The sequence below is a fragment of the Diachasmimorpha longicaudata genome, chromosome 5 (assembly GCF_034640455.1).
Source record: "Diachasmimorpha longicaudata isolate KC_UGA_2023 chromosome 5, iyDiaLong2, whole genome shotgun sequence".
Taxonomy (NCBI): Eukaryota; Metazoa; Arthropoda; class Insecta; order Hymenoptera; family Braconidae; genus Diachasmimorpha; species Diachasmimorpha longicaudata.
Window position 1 is genome coordinate 9,664,823 of NC_087229.1, and position 11,869 is coordinate 9,676,691.

General features: G+C 36.4%; 2 protein-coding genes across 3 annotated transcripts in view; both read right to left on the reverse strand.

Annotated features, from left to right (window-relative positions):
- The window catches only part of LOC135162382 (protein FAM8A1), a 121,464-nt gene extending 115,307 nt beyond the window's left edge, over positions 1–6,157 (reverse strand). Inside the window, exons 1-2 of the mRNA XM_064120776.1 lie at positions 2,552–6,157; positions 2,347–2,427 (exon numbers count right to left, since the gene is read on the reverse strand). The gene's annotated coding sequence lies outside the window, so the exon portion shown is untranslated. The remainder of the gene's footprint in view (positions 1–2,346; positions 2,428–2,551) is intronic.
- A 250-nt stretch (positions 6,158–6,407) lies between these two features.
- Positions 6,408–11,006, reverse strand: LOC135162381 (tumor protein D54). 2 transcript variants are annotated; one of them, XM_064120772.1, is made up of 6 exons: positions 9,762–11,006; positions 9,160–9,296; positions 8,830–8,978; positions 8,256–8,315; positions 7,855–8,017; positions 6,408–7,713 (listed from the first exon to the last, which is right to left on the reverse strand). In XM_064120772.1, the coding sequence occupies exons 1-6, from the start codon at positions 10,162–10,164 to the stop codon at positions 7,573–7,575; spliced, it is 1,053 nt and encodes a 350-aa protein (XP_063976842.1). In that variant the 5' UTR covers positions 10,165–11,006; the 3' UTR covers positions 6,408–7,572. The 2 variants fall into 2 exon arrangements, with proteins under 2 accessions (XP_063976842.1, XP_063976843.1); XM_064120773.1 differs by lacking the exon at positions 8,256–8,315 and having other exon boundaries at positions 9,762–10,968.
- Positions 11,007–11,869: the final 863 nt, after the last annotated feature.

Here is an 11,869-nt window from a genome sequence, read left to right on the forward strand (position 1 = left end):
CTCGACGACTTTAATTGCGATTTTTTCCGTCTTAATTTGAATTGGGTTCACATGCGATAGAACGTTACACAAGGAATTGAGTAATATTGGGGGTATTGTTGATGAATGGGAGATTATTAAATTAAATAACGAATTTTTCTCGTCGGTCTGACAATGAATAATGAACGGAAATATTTTCTTCTATCGGATTGGCTCGAAACTCTGCTAATTTTTCATAGGAGTCCGTTGTCGAATTTAAATAAATGTAAATGGAATAATCTTTATCATTTATTTACTAAAATAATATTGAATAATTTAATAATTTCAACTCTTCAATTCCCAGACAACTAATTTTTCAATTGTACAAATGACGTGTTTGTTTTAATGAAAAAAAAACCTGCAATAAACTAATTGCCATTCACTAATCTCCTGGGATAACAACGTTTTTTGTTCTCTCGTGTCTAATTAACTGAAAAATTCCTAGAGATGGAGAAAATCCGATAACACATGTACATCCAGCATACCCCGGAGATGAAAAATCACCGGTTGATGGGGAGGGGGGGAGGGAGTGAAAAAATACCATAACCGAGGCTGAAGAATATTGAAGTATCAGAGCCAGGGGCCACGCATGAATGATCACGGAAAACGTAGGTCAAAGTTTTAGAAAGATCTCCTTTTTCAAAGCGTCGTTATACCGCTGTGTTGGGGGCCTAGTGTTACGTGTGTCGATGGTAATTGCATGTTACAACGCGCGTGGAGAGCAGAAGTGTTGCGTACCACGAGAAGTGCATTACGACGGTGTTGCGTACAGAGTACCCTCGTAAGTGCACGTATATCTTGTGCACTGTGTTTCTACACTTCTTCTGCTTCGGCTTTTGAGGGCACGAAAATAGGGATATTTCAGGCATTTTATTTTTTTTTATGAAGAAATTATTCAAATAGATTGTTTAGACTTCGAGAAGCTAACGAGTGCGAATTTTCGCAATTTTATTGTTTCGTTTATTGCATGAAAATTACCAAAAATTGACGCACCAAGGAGGTAATGACGTCATAACTTTCTGAGCTTTGCCCTGGGCTCACTGTGAGGCCCTGGGGCCTTACAATTTTCCTAATGGTTATAAAAGCCAATTTAAAAAATTTAAATAATTTTCCAAAACAGTTCTAAATTCGTATCATTTTTTTAATGTATGACCCGGAGATTGCCCTAACAAAATCACCGCGAATAAATTTCGCCAAATCGAAATGAATATTTCCCCCCACAGATTCACCTCTCCGTAAACCGGCGTTCCTCGACCAGAAAAAAAAATCATTTCAAATCATAAACTGAAATTAAAATGACCCACAAAGGCGGTGAAAAAAAATTAATTGCAAAGCACCATAAGACACGGTTCATCCAAATGATCATACTCAGGCATATAATATTCAATTCCCATGAGTCAGTCGTAAAACGCGTGTATTTTTCTTCCATCTCTTCTTTTTATCTCCAAGACCATATGTGAGGATATATGTCCAGGAGTGCGAGGGGGCACATAGGCCGTACGGTACAAGTACCATGCGTATTTTATATCTACACGTATGTAATGGTTTTGCTCGCTGTTATTTACAGACTTTCTCCAATTTAAACCAGAATTGGATACCGTTGAGGATCATCCAATCAGCGTCAAACGCCCTTGAGCATCCGGTACTTCGCGTCATATGTATATCGTTCAACATTTTTTGGATTTCTTAGGCTTCAAGGATGAACATCAATTACAGTTATGCCATCATTTACCCGAGTACATGCCTACGTTAAATTTTTATACGTCGTTAAACAGATGGAATATTTAATGGTTTTAAAAAATTTCAAGTTACATTTGTCGTCGGTTTGGAAAATGAATTTTTTTAGTGGATTTTTATCGAGAAAAAATTATGCAGTCGTTTCAATGTATTGGAAGACTGACTGTCTTCAATTTGCAAGATACGTCTGGTATGGCATTTGAATGAACACGTGAGGTGCGTTGGCCGAAAAAAAAAAAAATACTGCGGGAAAAGCGAGATGAGAGACGCCTCCACCTGTCAATTATCCCATACTCCCCTGCATTTATTGAACTGATTTATTCTCTTCAAATCAGTTGCAACTCGTAATTCTAGTTTTCTTCTATGACCTACTTAATTTCTACTCAAAAAATATTTTCTACTTAATTTTAGACGCAAGCTCTCTATAAAAACTTACCTGTATAAATTCTCAGTCAGATGAGGCGTGGAAAATTGTTTCTTGCATAGAAACTAATTGAAATGATTTGGGATTGATCATAAAATCGCCAATAATTTTTTAAAATATAAAGTGAAGACCCCGCCGTCTCCAAAGACGACGGTGCCCTGACTTACCGACCACCTGGTACTCCCCAAGATCTATTCGACCTCCGTTTATTCTCTCCACAGCCTCTGCAACTCGTTTAGTCGAATTCTCTAAAAGAACACCAAAACATTTATTAGAACCCTAATAAAAAAAATCACGCTGTAAAAGATTGGCAGTCTTCAACCAGCCCTTCGATTTTCAGTAAAAAAATCTTGTGATTAATTTTCTACTCACCTGGTGATCTCACTGGATTGCCGAATCGTCACGCCAGCGAAAACTCTCCCGTCAAACCACTGTTTTCCGGGTGCTATTACCTCTCCTATAGTCCCCTAGATCACGTTTAGCTCGTAATGTAAAACCCACGCGTGGATTTTTATCAATTTTTTTTCACCTCCACATTTTCAATTGAACGTCGTGAGCCTTGGTAGCCTATTAACCTTCTAAAAGGGGGTCTCGTAGGTGTGGCATCGGCAACCCCTTGTGCACGATCACAAAGACCAGAGTGAAAAAAAAAAACAATCTCTTACCGATAGATCACGCCGTGGAAAAGATTGAGATTATAAACGATTTATTTGCTACGACCGGAAACAATGGAGTCAATTAAACACGATGTTTTATCGTCAGTTTCTCGGTTTGAGGATCGAGAATGGGGCACAATAATCACTGGCTAGATCAATTTATTTATTATTAATCGATCGAGAGAATTCCACAGAAGGTCACTCGACTATTTTTAATCGTCAAATGGTAGGCGTTTCCGATGAATTCTATTACCAATTCTCAAGATTACTATTGATATTCAACAAACTAGTGTATGGCGTCGCGACTGGAACAAAGGGGGACTGCCGATTCGCGGGGGGTAATGTTTTTAGGAGCAACTATAGGACAATGCCTGAAGCCTCAAACCCGAAGCTACCAACGCTAACACGAATTTTTCACCAATAATCTCCGAATTTTCGGCAAATCACGTAATTTTTTCGGTTCAATTGATTGTGGTGCTGTTCTTTCACTCGACAACACAAGTTATAATAAAAATTTCACGGTTTACTCTGGATCCCGATATATTTTTGATAACTGGTCAGTAATCAAGTGACTAATCCCGCTTTACACTTCGCTACTGCGTTGTCCTACGACACCTCCTAAGAGTGTGCATACTCGAGATTAAAATTTCCCCCCTCCCTGCAGTCCCTGTTCAAACCCGCAACGTATACTGTATTCGAAATAATTGTTTGGAAAAGCCCTCAAATTTTTTTGGCGTCCTTGTTTACCAGGCTTTTGTGTTTATATATTTCACTGAACGTTTCGATCTCTCCGAGAGACACCACTTGACAATAACACTGTACTTGAACGTCCTAGCGAAATCCCTGGGCTTTTATATGAAATGTTATGTTTTGTGCACCGGCTGAATGCACATATTTAGTTTGTAAAATAATTAGATCGCGGATTAAGGAAACGGAGGACTCCGACGCCGAATGGCGACTGTATGGCCGGCCGTGCGAGGGGGTAACGACTAATGTGCAAACTAATGGCGCTGCTGCATGCTGGCATATGGAGGAACCCCAATTTATAAATGAAACGTAAGTTTTCGGGGCTTTTCCAAGCACATGTTTCAAAGATATATTTTTATAAATTGAAAAAACTCCGTCCCCAAATACTCAACAATATTTTTTCGACAATTTATCTCCATTTTTAGACGTTTTTTATTAACTTTATATTTTTTTTTTCATTAGGAAAATCCCCAAGTTACCACAAAATACGTCCACAAATTGTCTGTTTTTTATATACAATAATATAATATATTTTGTTAAATTAATACGATAATACTCAAATGGCAATGGCCTATAACGAAAAATACAGCGAAGTAATATATAATAGTGATCGAGAGGTGTAAATGAATTTTAATATTCGTTAAATGTTTGCCTACTCAGTACAAAAATTCAAAAGAGCCCACACACTGAGAAGAAAAATTACTAAAATTTTCTAACAACTATTTACAACTCCTCCGATGACTTTTAATAATTTTTTTCCTCAGTAGCCACGAAATCCGAGGGATTAATCACTTATGAAATATTGTGCGCAGAAAAATTCAAATTTTGAGAAATACTATGGAATTGTCAAATATTTGTCACCAGAATTTTGGAAAACATTTACTTTAATTAATGAATGTTCAATCATGCAAAAAATTGTTTTATAGAAACCGAATGAGTGAAAATTGCTGGTGATCTAATGAAGAGTGTCGGATCACCTTCAACGTTTACCGATCCATTGCTATAAAAGAAAGGAATTTCCCAAATTATTTTTCAAATTTTTCTGCCCCCCCAGGACCAAGAATTGATGACCCAAAGTTTTTCCCGAATGCCAGAATTTTCTCTCTATTTTCGCACATTTTTTCTTGAAGTGGTCGACCCCCCGGCGAAATCATGTTATTGTAAATGTAATTTACAACTTAATATTGTTAACCTAATATATAAATATATTATATTTACCCCAAGAGAACATCTACACAATGTTAAAGCCTTGAAGAACATATTTATCAAAAATCGCAGATTGAATCGTTGAAAAATCGAAACTTGCCACATGTCAAGGACTAGAGATGAATGTCACACCTAAATACTGTAATAATAATCCCAGTGGATGAGTGAATAGGTGGCCTCCGACAATAATCAAAGAACAATTGTCCTCTTATCACGAAAAATATCCAATCACTGATGAGAGACGATGAACCGTGAATGATGAAAATCTAGACGAAGTATAAATAAAGTGAAAATGATTCTGCTTACTAACAATAGCTCGGGTGTACAGTGTTTTGAGAGATAAATTGTGAAATCGATGATTGTACCTTTTTTTTTGTTACGACCAATTTCTATTTAAGATTAATGGACAAACCTATAATAGCTCCTCTCACAGTTACTCTTCATCTCCGATAATGTAGTTAGATAATCGTGAGAGTCTTAAATAATTTCTTAATTAGAAAAATCATCCTCGATTATTGTTTTTTTTACTGTAGATAGCTAAATAAACATTATAATTATTTATACCGTATGAGAATGAGATATTGAATATGTGATTTGTGGAGGGATTATTAATCTATGATTTAATTGCCTGCGAACGCCTGGATTAGCATCACTGAGAGATAAATATATTAATGAAAAATATGAAAATCCATCGTTTAATTGTTTTTCAACCATTTCCCACATTCACTTGCATCAGTTGCCGATGCAGGTCTGCATTTAACCTACTGACAACAGTATCAGGCAATCGTTGGAGATAATAGGCGCTAATTTTCTGTTTTATTTACGTTATTATTATTTCTTCCTTGTTAACATGTACTTTACGCTGAGAAAGAGGAATTATTGAGATTGGAAGATATTTTTCGTCGATGTCAAAAGCAGAACTAGTTGTTTGCGAGAAAAATTGTGGATATTATGCGATTTTTTTTACATTAGGAAATAAATGATTTTTTAAACTGATAAATTGTCTCTTTGTTTTGGTGATTTTTTTTCTACTCAGTCTCTCCAGTAGTTTTAATTCATAATTTTTTTCTCTAGGAATTTTAGTCCTGATCTCAGGCAGATTTTAGCTATTTGATTATTTTTTTTGTAGACTGTACAATGGAAATTTATATTTTCGCACGCCTTAGGCACTTGCCCCTCGATGAATCAGTCGTCTATGTAATTTTTTGAAATATTTTCTTATTTCTGTGTGGATGGAGTTCTTCTCACGGTTGTTAGTGCCGAGCAGATTGTTTGCGGATGAATTTGACGCTTCAGCATCGCGTGCTGATGATCAAATTGCTGCACTGTGCATTAGTTTAATTAGGAGGATTACAATTATTTCATCTGAAATGATAATGAGAACATGATCATGATTTGTAAGAAAATAAAGATGTGAAATTCTCTTTCGTCGTTGATTTTTTTTGTTTTTAGTAGCTAGAAGATTGTGTCCATATTATTTTTTGATAATTGTTGGATATTAGTGAAATTTAATATTACAATTGGTAGGATTATTTTATAGTTAGAAAATCCACTTTTAATAAAAATTTATACCCTCTTTCTATAAAAAAATGATTGACTCGACTTAAGAAAGAAGCCTATTATTTTGATGAAATAATTTATTTACCAGTAAGAATAAGGATTACATTGGCAGACATTATTCGCCAGGTGGACAGATGCAATTGTATTAAACATCTTGAACCTTAAAATCTATAAAAGAAGGAGAATAAACGTAACTCAAATTTTCATCTTCAAAGCCGAATAGATCAGTTATACTACGTGTCGTAAGTACACCTGTTTATATATATTTGTGAATAATTCAAAACCGAAATGAAGGAATGAACTCCCGATTGTCGGATCCAATCTCAACAGCGGGGAATTATTTATAAAATTCGTCACACTTTCTGAATTCCCAAAGCTTAACTTATCGCATTGTTTTATGCACAGAGAGATACTCGATATCCCATTACTATAAATTGATGTTATTTTGAATTCTAGAAGGAAAATTAAACATTAACTGTAAAATGGTGAAGAAATAAAAAGTTCTGCGAGTCGATTCTTCATATTTTTGTAATTCTTCAAGCATTCCCACAATCTCGAATTTCCAAGGTTAATTTCAAGAGATGTGTCATCCACACATCAAATTTTGCAACAATTGATTGATTTTGCGTCGAACGAAATCTACTAATGTTTCTCATCATCAACAATTGTTCATAAAAAAATATGAAAAACCGGTCCCGCTCCAGTTATTCTTGAATAATCGAAACTAATAGGTCAAAGTATAATGTTTTCCTCTCAATGACATAAAAACTGATTAGATATATATTTGAAAGACTTAACAGTGCTCAGTGATTTTCCATTGAAATTTTCTCGCTGGATTTTCCCCGTGAAAAAAGCCCTCATTTTCTCAACAAAGTTGACCGTTCCCACTCCTATAACCAGGATTCCTCCTCCCCTTGCAAAACTCTTGTAGATTGTATTGTCAGGATAATGACCATAATCATTGCATCAGCGTCACGTTTAGATTTTTAAAAAGCACGTTTAATTGATAAAGTTCTCAAATTCTCGATATTCTCCACTCACGGATTAATGCTTCGGTATTGAGAGTTCGAAAGCTCGTTATATATTATGATTGGACCTCGAGTACGTGTTACAGTGTGAACAGTAGTAGTAATGAACGAGACGACCGACCCATGTATTACTTCCATACGGTGAATAGTTGTTATTGTCGCATTGTGGGGTCAAAGGCCGACTGTTGGACAAACTCTATGACAATGGTTTCTCTTCGGGAATTGTGGGGCTTGTGGCAACTGATGGGACTCCAGAGGCACGTCTGGAGGCCTCTGCCTCCCTCAGGGCCTCGTCGAAGCTCTGGGTTGATGCTGATCTCGATGGAGTTACTTTGCCCTATAAAACAATAATATCAGATCCTAAATTATTCGTTCAATGGTCATTTTGGGGATGATTTTAGAAATATATTCTATAATGTCGAATATCATATATGTTTTTAACGCTATTTAGTTTATAAAATATAAATTGTCAATTTACCTTCACATTTTCATAGGCAGATCCCACTTTCTCCTCGAGTGATCGGAAACTGTCGGAGTTACGCATCTGCCCAAGTTTCATTGTAATTCCACTGCCGAAACCGCCTAAAATACTGGTGGTGAGTCCAGCAGCTTGTTTGCACACTGACTCTGTTCTCTGGAATCTAATACACAATCATAGATAATCAATCCACGAATATTGCTTACCAACTCCACTATTAAAATAAATGAATTAAAGTTAATAGTAACTGCTGAAGCTCTTGCGTATGTACATGTTATCAACTTGCAATAAAATCTAGTAATTAATCAACAACCAGAAACTGCTGAGGCAATGCCGTGGTCATTTGTTTGGCTTTCAATTTCTTCTTTTGTTCTTTCATGTGTTTTGCTTCTGATACTTACAAACTGTTTTCGGAGACCGCCCTGGTGAAGTGACCGAGTTTCTCACCGACGTTCTGATAACTGAACCCAACCAAAAGTGAAAGAAAACAAAATGATCCAGAACAAAAAAAAAATGATTGTTTTAATTTCCACATAATTATGGAATTCAACCATGACCTTTGAAATCCGAGGAACAAGCCCAACAGAATTTCATTAAAAATTCATAGTATGTACAGATGAAATTAAATTTTTCACTACAAAAATGTCAATGCATCCATTAATAAATTAATACATTCACATAAATATTTAATCCACATAAAAAAAAAATGTTCATTATAATTGAATGCATTTATTCAATTATTATTAATTTATTATTTATTTCATGGATGAATCGGTATCGATCTCGAACAGGAATAAATGAATGAAAAAAATGTATGATTCGTTATGACTGTAAATGGCGATGACTTTTAGGTGAAATTGAAGTGCTCATTTGTCACTTTTTTCTGACACGCCTGTACAAGACCCCATGCACCCGGAACTTCGTGTTAACTAACTAACTCGTACTAAATGAAGGTAATAGGATATGGTTACGTACACCTGGCTTTCCTTGACGTTGCGAATACCCTGATTAACGTCGTCCGTTATATCCTTCCAGACAGTGATCCCTAACTTACGTTTCAACTCCTGTGACACTCTGACCTTGCTTGATAGTACATGTCTCAGGGTTTGTATCTCTTCTTCTACCTGGAATTGCACAATTACGTCATAAATACATATGGAACAATTTAATTCTAATTTTGATAAATCAAGAGGGCCAGCAGTGATAGCCAAAAATCAAAGAATAACACTGTGAATGAATGGATTGGGTCTGTAAATAAGTGACTCAGCAAATGGGGGAATTAAAGAAAATAAAACAAACTTTTACCTTGGCTAATTCGCGTCTCCACTCCTCCTTCTGTTCCTCCTGCTGCTCGGGCGTCATCCCCGCAAGCTCATTCGCAATATTATCCATCGACGGTGAATTTAATCCCGAGTTTAATCCCGAGTGCAGAGCGTCCTCTCCTGAAACCAAAAGTTAAATACGATGAATTATAAATTAAAGTACAGAAGTGGAGGACTCAAATTGTAAAATTCTGGACTCCGTTCAAGCGTTGAAAATTTTATGACAAAATTATGAAACCTGGCAGTCATTGACACAAATTATTTCCCCGGAGTCATCAAATTTTTTCGAACAGTTTCTCCTCATCTTTTAGTGACCAGAACGTAAAGAAATTCTTGCCATTTCTCTCGGCTTTCATAATTGGATTAAATTGGTTGGGAGAATTGAGAGGGAATTTCACCGATAGAAATGATCATCTTATTTTGTCTATTTTTACTCGAGCGAACTGTTTCTCAAATTTATTGTCGCGGATCTGAGCTGTCAATTAAGCCTGCATCCCCCAAAATTTCCAAAGATTATACAATTATGTGATTATATCAACTTTGCAGGTTTCAATTTAAATAATCGAAATAGGACCATAAAACCACCTTTCAGGCGTTCCATAAGTCTCCTCTGTCCCCTGCTGATCTTCTCCAAATACGACTTGGACAATTCCTGAAAAATAATCCTAATAGATCTCCTCATCCTTCTACTCCCCTCCTTTCCCTCGACAAAAATGAGATCCGTGTCATCGACGACAATTTCATCAAGTTCACAATTAGAATCTTTCCAACAATGCATAACTATCTCCTCACTGATACTGAGTTCATCGATATCATCGAAACTAGGTGTTGCAGCTAATTTCGAGTAATAGACGTCCTCCTCGTACTCGAGTGATTCGAATTCCCGTTCGTTCTCACTAGGACAGTCATCACCGTGCTCGTGACAGGGTCTCTTTGATGACAAATCACTCGAGTTATTCTCACGTGTCTCTGAACTGTCGTCCTTCATTGTGGACAGTGACAATCACTTCACTTGGTTAATGATAATGGAGGAGATCCTTGACCTCACTGACTGGGTGGAACACCCTTCATCACGTTATTGATTCACAAATATAAATGTACAAACTGCATTTTCCTTCCTCGTGAAATTGCAAAACGTAGCAGAACTAAATGGAACAGAACAATTACATTTTTCTCGTATATTGTTCACTGTCAATTATCTCAGCAAGAAATGGTTCTGAAGAAAAATGTGTTAAAGGATTTTATGCAGGCAATTTAATCACCAAGAAAAAGGGTATAATCATTATTTGTTTTAAAATCAATTGTTTGCAAGATAATTGCACTTTTTGATTGAATTACTCCGGTAAGCGAGGAACGGGACATGACAAAACATGATAGTTTTTTATCAGAGCAAATACTAGATTCTTCGAATAATGAGTGATATTAGGAGACAAAGTGTTCAAACATTTGTTGCCCAGGATTTAATCTGTTACAAAACTGCAATCGAAATCTCGAAAATAAACTGTCCTCGTCATTTCCATTCTATTCTGCGTAATTACAATCTCTCGATGATCACTTAAAAGCCAAATTCACAGTAAGACACAATCAGAAGAGGAGCAATCACAATTAAGCTGGGTATCTCCAGTGATCCATGGTGTTAGGATCGGCTAATGATTCTCAGTGAAGAACGAACCGATTTTGCACTCAAAAACTCACAAAAAATCATTTGGCGGGTGTATGTACACGTGTGAATGTAAGAACACTCCAGACAACAGCTGGCGGTGATCGGCAGTGCGGATCTACAAGGTGGAGCGGTGCCCTGGGATCGAGAACCATTGAGTTTAGTTCAGGATCTCGAGTTATGATGGCGTGACTCTCGGATTTAAACCGGTCTCACCTGTCTCCTTGTGGGTGGGAGAGAGAGAAAGAGTCTCCATTATTTTTTGTTGAAGAGGTGAGAGACAACAAAAAAAGACGAGGGGAGTCTACTCCCCACCTGTAGGTCCAACGGTACATTGCAGGATCTAGGCTTGAACAATGTTCGAATTATGGAGAGCAGAAGTACAACTGCCATTGTGAAAAGGCAATATACATTTTAAAAATCGATAACAATATTGAAAACTAAAAATAGAAAAAACTATATTCGACGGCAATGTTCATGGGCGAACGATTATTACATCGCACGTATCATAAAAAAGTGGCATAAAAGGTTATTCTAAGTATTCTCCGGAAGCGGAAATTCCCCTGGTTTTCTGATGGAGTCTATTCTGAGTCCCCGCAGCTCATTATCTGTCTGATAATCACATTATCCCACGGTATTTCCATACTTCAATTTTCTCCGAATTGCAATTTCCCTCTTGTGAGTATTGCTCAGAAAATAATTTCAGTGTTAATTTTTTATTTTCACGTTCTTACGCAAAAATTAACGACCGTGGACAGTACATTCACCCGAAACTTTCCCTGAGACGTCCAATCGTGACTAATTGATCTACAAAAACCTATGTTTTTTTATGAACAATCAGCTCCCAATTTCGTTCAATAGATTTATTCCTGGGGAAATCAAGTAGAGTCATTGATCTATTCGAAATCAGACAGTGGTGAAATCATGTACTATATTTATTGTTGCTAAGGAACAAGAACAATAAATATAAAATGCAACCAAATAAGAATTGTGCAGAGCAGAAAAATAAAAACTGTTTTTCCCTAATTTTTCT